The sequence below is a fragment of the Leptonychotes weddellii genome, chromosome 5 (assembly GCF_054177405.1).
Source record: "Leptonychotes weddellii isolate Sample4059 chromosome 5, ASM5417740v2, whole genome shotgun sequence".
In the NCBI taxonomy this organism is placed as follows: Eukaryota; Metazoa; Chordata; class Mammalia; order Carnivora; family Phocidae; genus Leptonychotes; species Leptonychotes weddellii.
The window spans coordinates 65,903,581-65,923,136 of record NC_138373.1 but is presented as its reverse complement, the minus strand read 5'-3'; the positions used below and the strand labels follow the sequence as shown (position 1 = coordinate 65,923,136).

General features: G+C 44.6%; 1 protein-coding gene across 4 annotated transcripts in view; it reads right to left on the bottom strand.

Moving 5' to 3' along the window:
* The window catches only part of MICAL3 (microtubule associated monooxygenase, calponin and LIM domain containing 3), a 198,256-nt gene that overhangs the window by 72,672 nt on the left and 106,028 nt on the right, over positions 1 to 19,556 (bottom strand). For 2 of the 4 annotated variants that reach the window (XM_081820926.1, XM_081820927.1), the window contains exons 14-17: positions 18,289 to 18,401; positions 17,936 to 17,998; positions 17,276 to 17,449; positions 4,487 to 4,673 (exon numbers count right to left, since the gene is read on the bottom strand). In XM_081820926.1, the coding sequence (XP_081677052.1) occupies positions 4,487 to 4,673; positions 17,276 to 17,449; positions 17,936 to 17,998; positions 18,289 to 18,401 (537 nt within the window). Of the gene's footprint in view, positions 1 to 4,486; positions 4,674 to 5,282; positions 5,391 to 7,876; positions 7,985 to 10,307; positions 10,365 to 15,624; positions 15,709 to 17,275; positions 17,450 to 17,935; positions 17,999 to 18,288; positions 18,402 to 19,556 lie in introns of all 4 variants that reach the window. The other 2 variants (XM_081820923.1, XM_081820925.1) reach the window with 2 other exon arrangements.

The window sequence follows — 19,556 nt, the reverse complement described above, 5'->3', positions numbered from 1 at the left end:
TATAGTATCAGAAAACTATAGTTATAGTTACTTTCATTCCTTTCTTCTATTTTTTTTCCCCTGCATTAGTTTGCTTTTTTCTACTAAGTAGAATCCTAGTATTTTAAAATACAACTCAATAGGCTAAACTCCAGGGAGTCCTCATTGAATTCTGCTATAGTATCCTAAATTAATGAAAGAGGCTTAGGTTTCAAAACAAGTCCCAAACCTAACCAAAAGGTAATTTTCAAGAAAAGTCCAGAAAATTGTTTTCTCTAAAAATGCAGTGTAATGTGATGGAGGGAACATGAGCATTGAAGTCAGATCTCAGTTTAAATACTGTCTCAAGCACTCAATAGCCATGTGAACTATTTAGCATTTTGAAACACGTTTCTTCATGTAGAATATGAAGATAATACTCATAAGGTGAGATAAGTAAATGACAAATCACATTATGTGTTGCAGGTACTCAATTAATGTATCTCCTCAAACCCCTTCCCAAGCTCAACATGATGGTACTTTTTACTTCTTAGATTAATAACAAAAAGAGCTAATTTTTATCTAACATTTACCATGTGCCAGATACTATCCTAACTATTATAATATCTACCAACTCATTTAGTCCTCAGAACTCAATAAGGTAGATATTGTTACTCTCCACCTTTTTCCAGGTGAGGCACAGAGGGTTAAGTAACCTGCCCAAAGTGTCCCCTACTCTGTAAATCTCAGAGGATTTGAACCTAGGAAGCTTGGCTCCAAAGTCTATACCTTTAGTCACTATGATGCCTGTCTCAATCAGTGAATACAGCCACACTAATGTTATAAACTAACCACAAATTATGGTTGGTTCTGTCAAGCCACTGATTTTAGATGGTCTAAATAAATTAAATCTTGATAATTAAATATGGGAGTGACTAGAAAAAGAAATCGGAGGAAACAAATGGCTAAAGGGCAAGCTTAAGGCATAATGGGCCATGACTCATTTATTCAACAGCTCACTGAATGCCATCATAGGAGTACTAATCTAAACACTGAGAATGTTCCAGTCAAGAAGACAGACTAGTCTCTGCTCAGATAGAGCAGATAACGTGTGAATAAGTATCAGGTAATGATGAGTACCACAGATCAGGGGGTCTGCAAATGCCTCTCTGAGGAGGGAATATGCAAGCAAAGCTGTGAATGACAAGAAGCCTACCCTGTGAAGATTAGGGGGAAGTGCATTCCAGGGGAGGAGACAGCTAGTGCAAAGTCCTAAGGTAGCAGTGGCTTAATTAGGTTTATGAAATGGAAAGAAACCAATGTGGCAGGAGTACAGTGAGCTAGCTGGCAGCAGAGAGGAAATGTAGGCCGGGGTAGACACGCGAAGCTCTCAGCCTGAGCGGATTCTATTTGTACTGCAGCAGACAGTAAGGGTACAAAGCAGGAGGCTGGAAAGATCTGATTTACATCTTTTAAGATCCCTCGGTTGCTTTGTGGAAGCAGACTACAGGGGGCAATGGTGGAGGCAGGGAGACCAGTAGTCCCAATGGAAGATGCACAGGGTGGTCAGGGTGGTTGGTACTCAAAGAGACAGAGAGCAGTGGACTGTTTCAGGCTTGTTGCTACCGATGGTGGCCCTTCACAGACCACCTTAGCAGGTAGTGGGTTTTCTCTCCTTGAGATGACAGGGGAAGACGTGACACACTGTCTGATTTAGAGTCCTTGTCTAAAGAGCTGGCAGCAGTTGAAAATAAGCTAGTATTTGGCAAGAGAAAGAGGAGCTTAGTTTTAGGGCAGACTGCATCCTTTTAAAAGAGCTGAAAGGAAGACTAATCAGGGACAAGGGTAAAACATGGATATTTCTCTGAAGCGTAAGATGCTCAATTTGCCAGTGTGGAGCTGACACAGGCCCAGAGTCACTAATCCCAGAATGTCTGACCTGGAAGGGATCCCAGAGGTCATTCTGTGCAAACCAGCAATTACTAGTTTTGTGTGAACTTGAACAAGGAACTTATGACTTCTCTGAATTCGCTTCCTGATTTGTAAAATTGCAATAATAAAACTAGTTACTGTATAGGGTTGTTGTGAGGACAGAAGGACATGGTATGTATTAGAGGGGCCCACCACAGTGCCTGGGTTACTTCTTTTCTCCTACAAACGGCCTATGACTTCCCTTTTTCTTATCTGAGGCCCTTCAGTTAGATTTCTGAGTCACACAGTAATGTGGATAAAGAACAGACTAAAGCTTTAGGATCCCTAAAATTCCATTCTTTTCTCTAGTTCATCTGTCTTTTGTGGAGGGGCTGGGTTGATGAAAAATTCATTTGGGTTAGAATTTGGGGAGCTTGTTTAGATCTGTTGTCCTCCCCGCCCCAGTCAACAACAATGCACCCAGCCAGGCTGGCCTGCCTCATCTGCTCCCAATGTCATGGTCATTCCCATCTGAGCTCCTGTCATTCTCTTGCCTGGTATGCCCTCTCTTCCTCCACTGAGACATTTTATACTTGTCTCTCAGAGTCTAGCCTAAGGTCAGTTCAGTCATTCCTAAAAACTTGGGAGCTTCATCAATTTCTTCCTCCTCTGAACTTCTGCAAAGTTAGAATCTATATTTTGTCTCTTAGCCCTTAATTATATACTCTTCACCGTCTGTTGTTGCTCCATGTGCCCTTGTCTTATCATGCCCATCAGAATGTAAGCTCCTTGAGGAACATTTTACATTTCATCCATGTCCTCAAGAGAATGTGGCAAAGATGAGTACACAATCTATGGGCAAAAATACCTGGGGATCTACTGGCTGGACCTTGAAGGATCTTCAACTGTCTCCTCAGTCAAAAATTACCTACCAGTGTAGTAATGGACATACATATATATCAGAAAACCAAATATATTTCCCCTATACATTTGGTCTAGGTCCATAGTTCCTGACTCAGCTCCAAACACTTGGAATTCCCTAGACAAAGGTGTCTTTTGTTGTAGTAATACAGGTAACTTTTAGACCCCACCCAAGGGGCAGGGGCTGGTTGCCAGAAGGACGAACTGTGGGATTAGAGGGTACCTCCTTTTTAGGGTGCTCCCCAACTCTCCAGGGGAGAGGGCTGGAGATTGAATCAAATAATGGCCAATGACTTAGTCAAACATGACTGCAATGAAGCCTCCATAAAAACCCAAAAGAATGGGGTCTGAAGAATTTCCGGGTTGGTGAACATGTCGAGCTACAGGGAGAGCAGTGCGCCCCTGGAGAGTTGCCCCATGGAAGCTCTATGCCCTTTCTCCAGACCTTGCCCTATGTATCTCTTCATGTGGCTGTTGATTTCTAACTTTTATCATATTCTTTAGTAAACTGGTAAACTTAAGTGTTTTCCTGAGTTCTGTGAGACGTTTTAGCAAATGAAAAGAACCTAAGGAAGAGGTTGTTGGAACCCCCAATCTGTAGCTAGTGGGTCAGAAGCACAAGTAACAGCCTGGGGCTTGTGACTGGTGTCTAAAGTGGGGGATGAGGGGCAGTCTTCTAGGCCTGAGCCCTTAACCTGTGGAATCTGATGCTATCTCTGGGCAGAGTAGACAGTGTCAGAATTGAGCTGAATTCTCATATACCCTGTTGGTGAAAGAGACTTGCTTGGTGTTGTGGGGCTGGTGGGGTGAGGGACTCCCCACCCCCTTACATTGGAATTGGGTCTGAGAATCCAAAAAGAGGTCACATAATGCCACCTCTGTGAGGACTCCTATTAATCTAGGTCTCTTCATTACTTTTGAATGAGTAAGACTGCCTCTCATGAAGTTCCTTCAGCACTCCACAGGAATGAATTCAGTAATCAATGTCTTTGGTGACCTTTTCAATTAATCTTAAAGAGTTTTCAAATGGCAGACATGTCTGTCTATCAGGCTTTGTCATCTATTTGTATAATTCCCCACCTTCTGCTCCATTAAGGTCTATTATAAAAAACAATACATGCCACGAAAGGCCAGGGCTTGAACACTGCAGTAAATTAGATTTAGATCCTGTGGAACAAACTCTCAATTCATCAGAGAGATGCTGATGCTAGAGAGAGATGGGCATAATTTGGTCATCCTCCAGAAGCAAAGTCTGAGAACCCAGGCGACATGAGATCCAGTTTTAATTTGCTGTCACTGACCTGTGGCAAGAGATAGGACTTCTACAGACCTGTGATATCCCCTTCTCTAAAGTAAAGACAAAAAAAAGCCTCATCCTCTTTGTGTCCCTTTTATTTTAAGATCCCACCCTGAGGTAAGAAACACATGTCTGTGAAGCCAGGGAAGTGATTTAGGTAAACACATGCCATTCTCATTACCATCACTGCTGAGTAATGCTATGCTACAGCCTGGTGACTTTAGGGAAATATTTATAAGAGTCTCAGAGAAAAAAACAGAAGAGTAGAGGGAGATGGATGGGAAGGGTTAGGCGAAGCAGAAAAAAATGTATATATAAGAACGCAGTAAGAGGCCCTAAGATCAGTTCACATGGAAAACAGTGTCCCTAGGCCCAGTATCTAAGTGCAAACAGGCTTACCGTCCTCCGTGTCATAGGCGTAGGCCGAGAGGCGCAGGGTGGTGGCGCAGTACTCGCATTTGAAGCAGCTCCGATGGAAGAACTTGCCCTCAGCACTCAGCCTTTCCATCACATAGACCCGCTTCCGGCAGAAATAGCACGTGTCACTGCCTCCCAAGTTCTGTGGGAACTCCTTCTTTATCGAGCCCTGTAATGGGGGGCAGTGGGAGGCACGTTAGGGCAACACTTCTCAGGCTCACCTCCAGGGGGTGCACGACCCTCTCCAGATGTGAAACTAACCCTCACTAAGCGATTTTGCTTTGAGACAGACTAAGATGGCTCACTTTGCTACTGGCTCTCCCCCCAAACAGCAGCACGAGTGCAGAGACTGTCACATGTGCCTTCTATGCAGCAAGCAGCAGGAACTGGGTTCTGAATCGATGTTCATCAACAGTCGAGAGGAGACCCCAGGTGGTTTTACAGAATTTCACAACAATCAAACCGAATTATTTTGGCAGAATTCTGTTTTGAAGGTAGCATAAAAATACCTCTTCAGTGTTCACATGGTTCTACATGGATATGGGTCCCCTGGACTCTAGAGAAATCACTTTTAGAGATACTAAGTATGTTTTTCCACACAACATTCTAAACAACCATTCAGTCCTAGAAATTGTTACAAAATTCAGATAACCTAAAAATAAATTACCACATGGCATATATTGGCTATATATGTTACTAAACTACTTAGAATTAACCAGGTTTATTTACCACAGCTGTGCTATATCTAGATAGACAGTGCCCTTAACACATCTCTTACCAGTTCCTTCTTGTCTAGAAGGGTTTTGGGCTGTTCTTTCCTTTGAAGCTGATTGGCTATCTGCTCAGCCAATGAGCTCACTCCGCCCGTGTACATCTTTATATACTTCTATTGGTTGGAGATTATAAAATGACCAGAATGAAGGGAAATGAGAAGGAAAAAAATAAATAAATTAAGAAGACAGGGAAAAAAATCGTTGAAAGGTATAAAATGAATACAAGGTGCAGCAGCAAACCATGCCAACACAGTGCCCACAAGCAGGGAAACTTGGTGGTAAGAAAAACGGTGTCATTGTCCACACAGACGTATCAGCATTGGTAAGAATAATGGCTGCAGGAATAATTAAATTCAGTAAGGGAGAACTTAGTCTTTCATGTCTTTTCGGAATATATAGTTCAGGGAGGTGGGAAGACAGGATGGATACAAATATAGAACAGAATAAGAAGGCCCACATCCTAGTGACTCAAATTACATATGAAGAATTCAAGATGAACAACTCCTACCAAAACAGCAGATGTCCAGATGAACAGCATGTTTCAAGTTGGGTCTGGGGAGGGCTTGGGAAGTTACTTCCTCATTTAGAAAGAAACCAAGCTCACTCTTGCAGGGCTGACTCTCCACTTAGGTAAAAGATGCCAGTAGCCTTACTAGTGATGATCACCTTCCTCCTATTAATGCTTCGCTCACAACCCCTGTCATATTCATCAAATATTCCTGAGCTTTATCTGGAAAAATCCTTCTCGGCCCATTCTCTCTGTTGGTATTTGTATGTTCCATCTGGGCACTAAGGCTAAAACCTTCTAGACCCAGCTGGGCTTCTTAAACTCGGCTGCAGGAGGCTAACACCTGCAGCCATGCAGACAAGTGGTTTGGTATAGTCTTGAGAAATCAGAATGTGTTTTTAGTCCAGGAGGGATTATTTTTTTATAGGTTAAAAAAAGAGAAAAGAAAAAATCTAACCAATTCAATCCTCTTTCTAGCAATGCCGAAGAAGTAACAAGAAACTACCAAATTTCAATTGTAAGCCTTCCTGCTAGGCAGCCTAGCTTTGAGCCTGTCCCCAGGGAATGAGGTCAAAGCCTTGCTGGCTGTCCTTTAGAGACTCCACAGTCACCCTTCCACGTGGAAATGATCAGGACACCCTGTGTGTGCAACACTCCTCTCATAAACTATGTGCAATAGGACAGCTGCCTGCCGAGTTTGAGGAGTCCTGACTCTAATTCTGACTGAGAAACACACCAGGGCAGTTGTCTTGGGGGATGTTCACAACTCCATTAGGAAGTGGTTTGAATGGACAACACGCAAAGCCATGTGTAAGAGAATTGCGGGCCTGAGCAACAGCATGCCCTGGGCTAGGCAGGAACAAATAAGGGAAGTGCTCTGGGGGAAAACTAACTCCATGTGAACTCTATGAGAATAACAGAAGCACAAATGAGCAAACAATTCTCCAGGGTTCCGCTGGAACTGAGGAGTCAATTCTATTTTTCAATTTAAAATGAGGAGATTTTCAAGGATTGGTGCCACTTGCTCATTAACTTCACAGCTTATACCCATTAGTAGTCGAGAAAAACAAGTGGCTCTAAGATCTAAACCTTCTTTAGCTTAGAGATATCAGGGAATCTTACGCCTGGAACAGATTGGCACCAGGCAAAGCAGAGCAGATCATTTAACAGCTGACACTGAGGGTGCAGAAAATTGCGCTTCATTCTGCAGAAAGTAAGTGAGAGTGTAGGCCAGATGTCACACATGAGGCTGGGACGCTGAGCAAACCCTGGGTCCTCACTGCTCAGCCAGGACCCTTCCCTCCCACCAAGAACCGGCATCCTCAGCAAATACATACAGCCCAGGGCTGCCTGCATGCAAAGGCATTGGTCACATTCAGTTCTCAGCGATGTGGTAATACTGACAAGCATCCCCCAAGAGAGGTGGAGACTCAAGTTCTATTTTTTCTGGCAAGAAAAGCAGATGGTTTCCTTCTCCCCAATCTTAAGAAAGAGTCTCAATGTAGCAATTGTTAGACTTATACTTTTGCCACCACACATGCATGTGCTTCCGCACACGTACTGCATAGACTGCTTGAGAATGGGAAACACAAACAGGGCAAAAAGACCTGCCAATCACTCTCTAAGCTACTCCACAGCTGGATCAGTTCCATTGTAGGAAGAAGCAGGGCTCATTCTTCAAATGATTACAATTCAAGAGGCACCCAGAATACTGCATAATCACCACTCCATTTAAGAGATTTAATTACACTATGGTCCATATTTTGTCATACGTATTAATATGAAGACATTTGGAATTTTAAAAGCTAATGGCTGAAAACTTTATTATTCGATATAGTTGAAATATAAAAAAAGTGGGTTTATTTGATAGAATTTGATGCCATGAAAGCTAGCAGCCTCTGTAACTTTGGTGTATGCCTATGGACCTTACATGCAAAACAGACAGACACAGGTGGATTCCCACAGAAGACAGGCCAAAGTTAAGAGCTCTGCAACCTCATTGGGCCACATGACATTTGTATAGGTGAACTGAGGAGAGGCTGAAGAGAGGCTGAAGAGGAAAGAGCTTTGCCAAGTTCCAGGCTGTGCTACCTGTCGGAGGGAGTCAGAGGAAGGAGAAGCGGGGCGGGTGGAGGAGCGGAGACTAAGAGAAAGCTCCCACTGGTCAACAAAGAATCGACGAGAAGGTTCAGGCTCTGGCTACAAAATACAAGATGGAGAAAAAAAGAAATCAAAGGAAACGTTAAATAAAGTTACACAGTGACCTAAATATGAGAAATTTGGGAGTTTTAGACCTTTATCTAAATAATAAACAAAGTAAAGAAATATTCCCAAAAGCATGAATGGCTCATTCAAGGCTTCCATTTTGCTTTTAGCTCACCCTTGCCTCATGCTTATAGTGAAGCTTGCTCTGGAACACGGTCACTGTAGTTGTGAGCCTCCTCTGCAAGCCTTGTCTTCTCCTGTTTGGTGGTTTTATTCAATTCACCCCAAGTGGAAAACGCTGCCAGCCAGGAAGTGGCAGAGGGCAGACGTGGTGTCCTGCTCACACACACACTCCTTATGCTCTGCAGAGCCCCTCATTGGCTTGAGCTGGAATTTCTGGGCAGAAGGAGATTCTACCATCTTACAAACAGTGAACAGGGATAGCAAATCTAGAGTGAAGCTGACTCCTTCTCCATAAAGGCCAGAAATGTGGCTTTGCCTCTTCTTATTGCCAGTGCTCAGAGAAACACTGCCTGCCAAGGAGCCAGCCAAATCCCAGCAATGATCAGGAGAAAAGATCCCACATCCTCTGCGGACTGCATGCAGCATGTGTAACAAAAGTAAGCCGGGATCCTCCGGGGCCCATGCAGCCAGGAGCCGTCCAGTCCCCAGAGAGGGAGAAGGGGGCTGAGAGCTCTGGCAAGTGTTAACTGCTTAGTTTCCTACCAGGTTCAGGGTGAAGTACTTGCAGGGTAGAAGGAAGAGGTACTGTCATGGTAAGAGAAGCCAGCCCTCTGTCCCTTTAGCTCCAAGCAGATGCACTGCACCCCCAGTTCAGAGCCCCCATTAACTTCATAGCTTTAACGGGTGCTCCAGATGCTCAGCCAGCTCACTGGCCCTCAGCTCAGCACATGGGGCAGGCTCAGAAACATAGGCCCCGGGGCGGGGGCGGGGGGGGGGCGGGAATCTCTGTAGAAGAGTACCACCCACCAGAGAGAAACAAGACAGAAGGCAGCTCCCCGCCAGAGATGGCAAAGCAGTGAAGATGATGGGAAGACTGGGGGTGGGAAGGTGAAGGAGCAGGTGAGTTCACAGGCAAGATTATGGAATAGTGGAGAGAAAATCTTGGAAGAGAACATAAATGGTAACCCTTAAAGGTATCTAGACAGGAACCCTGAAGTGAAGAATCCAGAAAGCAGCTCACTGGGAAAATGCTACCTTTCCTCTGGGCACTGCAGCCCCAGACGTCTGACAGCTTCTCCCTGCCCATCTCTCCATCTCTCCTTTTCCTCGACACACTTCCCTCTGTTCTTCTTTGCTTAGGCACTGTTTCATGAAAAATCATCAGGACCTCATTAAATATGCATGCCCTGAAATGCACGGCTTGCCCTTCTCCATGAAAATGCCTAGTTTTCTTTTTGAAAGGAATATAGCCTGGGAAGAAGAAAGAGGCTGGGCACACACAGTGCTCATGGGAGGAAGCAGCCCCTGCAGAAGGTAAGGAAGCAGAGCAAGGCTGTGCGTGAGGAGATGAAAGGGATGCCCTCTTTCCACCTCCGTCCCGGTCTCTTCCCCCTCACCCAGCACCGATCCACGTGTGGTCCTGGCAGCACACAGACCGCCTGCTCCTCACATGGTAACAGGGCCTAGGGAGACAGCACTAGCTTCCGTAGCTGTGACTCTATTTCTCAGAGAGCAAAAGCAGAAAGAGAGGTAAAAATAAAAGAAAAAGGCCCATGCGAAATTAAGAGATGATTCTTCACTCTTGCTGCAGAGCTATACCCACTCAGGGACCGGGTTTAAGGGTAACAATAACAACCCAAAAAGTTTCATAAAATAAGCAGGCTTTTTAAAATGGGCATTTCTGCTATTTGTCAAATGATATGATGGCCAGGTGTATTCACTAATTGCCCCTTCAGTTTTTCAGAAAAGAGTAGCTAAACCTTTTTATTACATACCCGCATCTTGTCACCGCCTTCCTTCCCCTCCATCTCTTCATACTTGCAAAATCCCTACACCAGTAAGAGCTTTGGCTCTCACAGTATTTCTACCTCTAGAACCCTGAATATCAAAAGACAGAAGCAAATGCCACCTGCTTACTGATCTGAATGTTGGACAGATGAACGCTCTCCTGTGAATGCTATATACATGGGTCAACACGGTTAGCAACAAGAATTCTTGCTCTTGGCTGGGTGACAAGAGTGTGCACAAAGCAAGGGGAGCAGGGACCATTCCCACCTTCCCTCTGCCCCACCACCACAGCGTGCCCCATCTGTTTGGCCCTCAGCATCCCATGCCACGGTTCATGCTCTTTTACCCTCTCATGGTGGGGACTCTGCTTGCCACGGCTGTCAGCATCAAGATCCCTGTATGTCTGTTGGCAACAAAGTAGAAACTTAAGCTCCATCCAAATGTTCTATATGGACCTACTAAGTGAGAGTGCCAGAAATTCAGAATTCATTTCAACACATATCCCCTGCCCCTGACAGATCCCCACCCCAGGTAACCACACTCCCATCTCTATCAAATCCCACGTCCCACAGTTGACCCTAGGACAACTCTCTGTCCAGCACTCTGTCCATCTGGCCTCCAGTAAGGTCAGCCACATATATAAAGAACTATGGTTAGTACCAAAGTGGAACAAACGTATTTCTTTCACACAGTGGCACAAGATCAGAGGCTTAATAGGAGAGGCCGGTTAGAAGGGTGAAGCTTTCCACAACAAGACATTAGAAAGGAAAGGTGGGGAGATGGAAACTGCCTGGAACAAATGGCCGTTACAACAGTCCAGAGGAAACTCCAGGGTGGGGAGTGGTCCCTGAACAAGAACATGGGACCAAAGCATTATTTGTTAAAGGGAAACGTGGACAACTGGAAGCATTTTCAGTCAGCAGACAGGAATGTGTACATGACAGGGATGGAAATCCTGAAGACAGGCATATATATGGCTGCCTCCACCGACCTGAGGAAACCACTATCAGCAATCACGTGGGAGAAGGGAAGGCTACTCTTATCACTCTTTGGATTATTGCTGAGGATTCAGCTTATGGCTGTGTGCTGGTGGAAAAACTAATCCAAAGCCTGTAATGTGACCCATGGGCATATTGTCTCCACAGGCAGGATGAGGCCAGAGCTTGGGCTCAAGTCACATCACCCAGATTCAACTCCTGGCTCCATTACTTACTGTGTGAACTTGTACCAAGTGCTTGGCCTCCTTACCCTATGCCTCAGTCTCCTCATACGTAAAATGGAGGTGATAATAGTACCTTCCTTGTAGGGTTATTGTGAGAATTGATTGAGATAACACAGCAAGAACTGAGAATACCACCTGGATCTAAGTTTTAGTTCTTATGTAGAGACAAGGCATAGCATAATCGCTAAACCTACAGTGGCTCACTTCTTAGACCCAGGTACACAGTGTGGGTCTTTAACAATCAGACACATTACAAGGGGTCACCTTTTAAATAGGCCACCTTAGTTGAGAAAATATCTTTCCATAGTTCCTGCCTTTAAAATTAGTATCTTATTTTATAGGGATATCCTACAAAGGTCACTTTATATTCTATAAATATACTTTATATAAGTATGCTTGTTGTCCTCTTTAATCATGTCTGTGGTTAACTGCTCTATAAAGCATTTTTCAAATAATCTACGTGGAGTGTGAATGGGTAGACGGGAAGGGCAGGTGTTTGCTGGCCCAAGTTGGATAAGCAAGAAGCAGGGCTCTCCAAATCAGAAGGAACCAAATTCATAAAGTGAGGCCCTATAAAAGGCTTCCAAAAGCCCATCTTAATTATATCTCCTTGGGTAGCAAGACAAAAGTGGCTGCTTTAAATGAGGTTATATAAAAAATGTGTTGCTCTCCAGGGCTTTGGGGACTGTGCATCTGTGACAAATAATAGTTTTAGTCTCTGCTTGCATAGTTGTTTTGCTATGATGTGGGGCTAGATTAAACCAGCTAGTGTTTGAATGTATTATGTGCTATCCTGGGGTCTGATCGGGAATTGTTCATTTGTAGCAGTAAGGTTGCTTCTGCTACAAATGGTCTTTCTGGGTTTTTTTTCTTGTTGTTGTTTTTAAAGATTTTATTTATTTATTTGACAGAGAGAGACACAGCGAGAGAGGGAACACAAGCAGGGGGAGTAAGAGAGGGAGAAGCAGGCCTCCAGCGGAGCAGGGAGCCCAATACAGGGCTTGATCCCAGGACCCTGGGATCATGACCTGAGCCGAAGGCAGATGCCTAACGACTGAGCCACCCAGGTGCCCCTGGTCTTTCTGTTTTTTTAATTGTTAGCTCTGAAAAGAGGGAATCCTGATTTGGTCTCTACCCTAGCCACCTACGCAGGCAGGCAGGAAGACAGAGACGAGGACCACAGAGCATGCAGAAAAGATCACCTGCTGGCTGCCAGGCGCCCGACAGGGAGGTGGAGTAGGGGGAGGAGAGAGTGTGATCACTTTTTTAGGGCAGGTCCGAGAACGCTCCTTTTCCCGTCGCTTTTACACCAACAGACACAAACAGAAAGAACAATGGTGAAACAGGGGCCATGTTTAGGCTGGTTCTGGAAGGATTAAGAGCATTCACCAAAGCCATCCCTCCCGTGCCTCTCCATCGTCCACAGCAATGGCTGTATGGTCAGGGAGGACAGCTTGTCACAGTCGGCGGCGGGCTTCCATGCCATACTCGCGCTATCTGGTAAGTGCAGACCACATGGGTAGTATCTGTAGCTGGTCTTGGGGCAGAACTTACAGTGTAACACTTTCTAAATGCCAGGGATCAAGGATATATTATTCTTTGTTGGTTTTATCAGGGAAGTTGAGGATAGAAGAAATGAGCTAGGATGTAGGTAGAGAGAAAGGGCACACAGGCCAACCATCACAAGGGGAGTGTGGTGACCGCCTCCCGAGGGCTCCGCCACCTGTACACCCACCAGCAGCAAAGTGGCACTCTCCTTGAGGGCCCGCTCAAGACAACACCCTGCCATGGCTTCCCTCTCCTCAGCCCCTCGAGTGCACTTAAAAGGTTCTGGAAAACCACCAGGGAAATACAAGGAAGTACAGGAAACAGAATATAAGAATATAAGTACATCTGTCACTAACCGAACACCATATATATTCATAGATTATTTCCCCATTTTGCCCCTCTCCATTGTATTCCCTTCCTGTGAATCTGTGATTTAGAGAACTTTTCGGTACTTAAGAAACAATTACTTGTTTCTAGGCCAGAGGAATCCTCCATTTCCTCATGCCCAGAATGACCATGTGGGGCAGCACACAGAGGAAGCCTGGGAAGGAGAAAAAGCTGTGGAGGCTGTGAGGCCAGGGGATACAGACCCCCTGTGTTCCAACCTCTCATGACAATTTACTTCCAAACCAAGGCTGATTAATGTGCAGTTTGCCTGCCGGACGCATTTCTGAGACCAAAAGGCAGAAGGGTGGGGAGGGAAGAGCCAAAGTGTTTACAAAGGAAGGTAAAAAAGAGAAGTCACCGGCAAGCAAAGTTGTTATTCATTTTCCCTCTTCCATACCATGACCTAAGTTAAAACCGATCCTTGCGCCAACTCAGCCACCATTGATTGCTGTGCTTGCCACACCCTCCTGCCTCAATCCAAACCTCTTCAAGAAAAACAAAAAGTGAGTCATGGCAAGGTATCGCTGGTAAGCCCCCCTCATTCCTAAAGGGAGCTAAAGAAGGCCATCGTCAGGATGAGTCAGAAGCAGAGGGCCAATGGTATACACCACCAAAGTGCCTCTGTTCCCATGTTTCTGGAGCACCAGAATGTTACAGAATCTTCTCTCAGGAGATAAATTTACAGGGCCAAGACTCATGATACCATCCTTGATTTAGTGTTGAGGAAAAATTACATGTAACTGTGACTTACAGTTGTTTCACAGCCAAGTAAATTTACTATTTTCAACTCTATATAGCAATGATCTATAGGATTTTCATTGCTCATGGTTTTTCACTCACTGAGATGTACCCAGATATTCTTTCCAACTGTAATCCCTGGTGCCCACTCCACAGAACCCAGGTTTGACTGCTGCCTCTAGAGCCTAGCTATATTCTACTTCACTGACTGTGATCATAAATTACCCAGATGACAACCTAGCTGTTACGTCTCCATGTAGCACCCCGCACAAGGTCAGAGGCCATCAGATGCTTCATCAACAGGGGACACACAAGCAGGCCCACAAACACCAAGCTCCTGATGATCCATCAGGTGATGAGCTGATATGCCAGTCTTCACCAAAACAGAGGCTTGGCTGAGCCAGGCTCCTCGGGTCACATTTAATACCCTTGAGACTTCCCAGCAAGTCAACCCAAAGCTGCCCTGGGCACATGACAGTTAAAGTCATCTGTTCATCCACTACACGTGTTACAACTGACTTCCCTTCCCCATTGCTCCTCCTATCTCAGGCGACCTTGTTGAACACTGTCAGAATCTAGAGTTTGGGGGAATCTAGTTTAGAGTTCATTTTCTCCTTCAGCAGATCCTCAACTAAAAATTACCTTTCAAATCATACACTCCACCTAGATTTCAAGGCAAAGCGTAAGAAAATAAAATGGATTTTCCAATGAGTCTTGTTTATTTGTTTTCCAGAAGACCTCCTCTAAACACAGAGAAAGAAGCAGCTTGGCTTCTGTGTGAGTTTGGACATTGCTCCCCGGCTTCCATCTCAGCCTCAGGGGCCCTGCCTTTAATGTGGCATATTATTTAATTTAAAAGAGGTTAGAAAGGAAACTTTTGCCCTGAATGTAATTCAAATAAAATCCACTTGCCACTCCCCAGCACCTCCCAGCACTAGCTGGCGCTCGATAGCACAAGAAGAAATCGAGAGTCAGCTCACCTGACCTCTCAGAATCTTAGTCCTAGATGATACCAAACCACAAGACAGAGAATCCAGGCTGCACTCACAGAGGAGGAACTTGCTCAACTGTGACTTGGGAGAAAATAGAGGCCCCAATCCTTCTGATGGGTTTCCTATTATCAATGAGGTGCCATCCTTCCACCCACTTCTTCTGTCCTATCCAATACTGCTTAGAAGCAGCTTTCTAGGAGATCCTGTGAAAAATTTACTGAAAATTTTCAAGGAGTATTTTAAATGGAGACAAAACGCCAAGAAAATGCCCATGCTCATCTTTGTCGAGGGTCTGAAACAAATAAAAATCATAGTTTAAGATATTTCTTGGCTAACATTTTCCTATTTAATGTGAAAGGCTCCAATGCCCCAATTCTCAGCCTTGCTGAGTTCAGGATTCTCCCTCCACTAGTTACAAGGACACATGTAAGCAAAAAGTCAACTTGGGACAAGGGCTATGGTGGTAAAACCAGAGAGGCTAAGGTATCTGGAACAACTTCCCATACAGCTTCAGCTAGTTTCAACACCAGATTAACCACCTACTCTTTTAACTGATTTCTCAAATCCCAAGGAGTTAAACAAATCATACAATACAATCAGGACTGTCTGTTAAACTTTTCCCTAGAGCTGCTACTCAAATGAGTACAGAAGCTTCCTGTCCTTGGGAGCTAGGATTCTAAAGTGTAGGCCTCAGCCCTGGCTGACGCAGAGGAATGAGTAGGGTGGGAAGGCCCAGGGAAGCAGCACCCATTCTGGTCCCTGGGCAGCTCCTTTACCTGTTTCCACTGGGGGGTGGGAGCAGGGCGACCCTGCTCAGGAAGACAGCAGGACGGCTGGCTGACCCCACGCTCTTGTGTTGGCTGTGACACACAGGCCAAGTATGGGTGGGGGACAGGACATGGAGACAAAACAAAATAAAATACATTAAAGTAGGAGAAGACACAAAAAAGATACTCACGGTGGACATACACACATCTAGGATCGGGGAGTGGGGGCAGACACAGAATTAATTCTTAGAAAGTTACATTTACAAAGGAAACAAAATACCCCAACCCCACAAACTAAAAGTAAATGCAAAAGGAAAAAACGAGGAAATCAGAAGCTGTAATTTTCACTCTCCTCTTCCCTAGCTCAAAGCTCTGAACCTAAACTACTAATTCTGGTTTGGAAAACTAATCTTTCTACTCAAAATGATGAACACAACCTTCCCTTAGGGGCAGACTTCCTCCCATGGAGAGCATTCCAGATCTCCTGAGATGGGGCAGATCCCGCGGTTGCTAGAGCTGCCAGGCAACCTCAGATGTCTACCAATGAATATTATTATTCCTCTCTATGAGCCACAATACATATGACTGGAGTGTAAAAATTAATAACCAAAGGCTAAATGTGAGAAGAAGTTAATTATGGCCAGACTCCAAGCAAAGTCATTACCCACCCTCCCCACCCCTGGTCCTGAGAACAATGGCTGATATGTATGGAAAAGTTGAAGAAAGAGAGTAAAAGAATAAAAAGAATGGGCTCCCTTTCCTTTGGATGTTCTCTCAGGTCATTAGGGAGTTTTATAAGAAACTTCCTGTGTTAATCTCCAAATCCCAGGACCTCCTCTTATAAGAAGTCTTAGTGACTTTCAGGTAAGCAAGAGGAGGGACAAGACCCAACAAAGATCTCAAGTCAAATGCTCCTGTCTAGCACTCTCAAGTTAGTATCCATGATGACTCTTTAAAGTGTTCATAACTCCTGACCTAGTTTGAGGATAGCCTATGAAAACCATCCGCAACACACAAAAGAAGATTTATCACAAGAACATTTATTATCTCTGTACTTTGTCATGAAAGATGAGCAACAACAAAAACATCCAACACTAGAGGAAGAGTGAAGAAAAGCATCGTACACACACATATTGGAAGATGCTTGTAGAGTTTGGAACAATATGGGAATATGCCCAAAGTTACATGAACAAAGCAGAACAGAAAGTGTATATTCCGAATGACCTCAATGCACTGAAAACAGACTAGAAAGAAATATAACAAAATGTTAACAGAATTAGAGGTGTCTTGATTACCTTTATTATTTTCTCCAGGATTTTCCTCAATAAGCATCTACCTCTTCTATAATTCAAATATGTCTGCACATATGTGAGCATATAAATATGTATAGATATATATAAAACTTTAAATTCCTCTTCTGAATTTTTGCCACAAACACCTCAGACATGAATGGTGAGGAGAAAGCAGTGCTGAAAGCATAGGAGGAGCTTATAAAATGCTTTTCTCTGCCACAGTCAGACAAAAAGAAAACCAGACATAGTCTTGAGCGCATGAGTGCTCGCTGAGACACACCTCATCCCACTTCATTTGACTGAGAAGACCCCTCCTTCCTATATGGCCAGACCAAGCGTGGATGGGTGAGATACGAAGTGGGGTTTACCTGTCTCCTCATGCCAGTGGACTGTGGGGGTGCATTCTCTTCAAATTTGGCCAGCAGCTGGGTTGCCATGTACTTCACTTTGTTCTGATTGCCAAGGGCCACATCCATCCTCCTGTCTGTCAGAGTGCTCACCAGTGTGGGCCTTCCTCCTCTGTAGCCCCGGGGCGCATCCTCCTGACAAACGTCAACACCCAAAAACCGGCCTCGGTTAGAGGAGCCCCCTACAAATGCCCTTCCCTCAAAGAAGGAGTGAAGCCAGTGCGTGGCATGGTGGCTGCTATTTCTGCTTTAGGTTAAGCTTAACAGCTCTCTTCAAGGTTCTAGTATCAACATGCAGTCAGCAAGACTCTGGTGCATGGGGCAGTACAAAGAGGTACTCGGACTTGGGCTGGTGTTGTCCTATCTCAGGAAAGCCACCGCCTCCGGCCAAATGTAAACTTCTAAAGAGAGAGGAAAGCACTAGTGCACGTGTGTGTATGCTCCTTTAGCTGCTCTCCGAAACACTGAACAAAAGCAACAGCCCACTGAAAGAGCAGCTGTCCACAGAAATTCTCATAAAAATGAGTATGAAAAGATCTAGCAATACCAATTTGGAAATTGACTTCAGCCCAAAAGGGCAATTCAGTATGACTATTCCAGCAAATCCCAGGTAATTCTTACCTCTTCCGACTGACTGGTCTTTCTCCTCTTTCCAGCACCATCCAAGTCCTTTTCCTTTTTATCCTATACCAAGAGATGAGGGAGACTGCATTATCCTAGTCACCATACCTCGCCTTTAGGTTGGTAGCAGGTCAAAAACCTCTTCCATTTTTTTTTTTTTTTTTAAGATTTTATTTATTTGACAGAGAGAGAGAGAGAGAGCACAAGCAGGGGGAGTGGGAGAGGGAGAAGCTCCCGCCAAGCAGGGAGCCCGATGTGGGGCTCGATCCCAGGACCCCAAAATCATGCTGAGCCGAAGGCAGACGCTTAACCAACTGAGCCACCCAGGTGCCCCCCAAACCTCTTCCATTTACCTTGGGAGAACGCTTCCGAGAGATGGTCTGTCCAAGTTTGCTGAGGAAGGAGATGGGGGATTTGGTGCTGGCTATAAGAACTGCTTTCTCCTCAGCATTCAGGTCCAGGGCCTCTGTAAACAGGAAGCAATGTTGAGCACAGCCCTGGAGGGGGCTTCAAAGTACTGACCAGAACTACACTCCCTGCAGGAGGCTCATAGAACCTCAGAAAACTCTAAAGGTTCATCTGCTTTGACAAAAGCAAGAGGAACTCAGCAGGAAATTCCACTAAGGTCTGGATGTTGACCTTTCTCTTTTCCATCCATGTTAACAGAACCAACTCTTTTTTCCAGTCCACTTCGGTCACAAAACCCTCCACTTTTCCTTTTCAAAAGTTGGAATCTGCCTATGATTGTTAGTTATAACAGACTGCTAAAGCCTCACCTTCGTGATAAAAATTTCAAGGTAGAGGGAGAAAAGGAGGAAGGGTATATAGCTTAGGGTCATTGCCTTTGATTATGCAGACTCCATATCCTTAGGTGCACATAATGGGAAGGCTCTCCCTAAATAGGTATACTGATGTTAGAGTTGTGGATTCCTATTGTAAGAACTGCATATCTGGTCAGAAAAAGCCATGGACATCTATAAGAGTACATAGGCTAGAAGACACTGGAGAACCACAAACTCTGTGTATTCCAATGTTTTATTAGTAACAATAGTAATTTTAAAAGTACTGAAACTAGTACTATACTGCTAATATTAAATGCTTCTGTTTGCCAAACATTCTCCTTAGCACATCACAGTTTTATGTTATATGTACATAAAATCCAGTTTATGGATGAGGAAACTGAGGCACAGGGAAATTTAGTAACTTGCCTAAGGTCAAACAGGTGGAAGTACTGGGAAATAAATCCAAGTTGGGTACCATGGTCAACACTCTAAAGCATTAAGTATACTTACTCCAGGGACAATAAATGACAACAGGAATATTTTTTTTGGTAGCATTCTGGTAGACTGAGGCAGCAGGCTGAGGGCCAAAGACAGAAAAACACCAAAAGGTTGGAGAAGAGAGAGAAGGCAGAGAAGGAACGGTTACAGAAGAAAGAGAATGAAGCAAACAAGTACAGGACCAGAGAGGCCAATGAGAAGACGGAATTTCAAGAAAAAGGACATAATTCCATAGTGCTGAATAATGCAGAAAAGCCAAGTGCGTGAGCGAAGCAAAATGAGAAAAGAATGAGGATTTGGTGATTCTTCATGACTGTAGAGAACAGTTTTGGCAGAGCAGT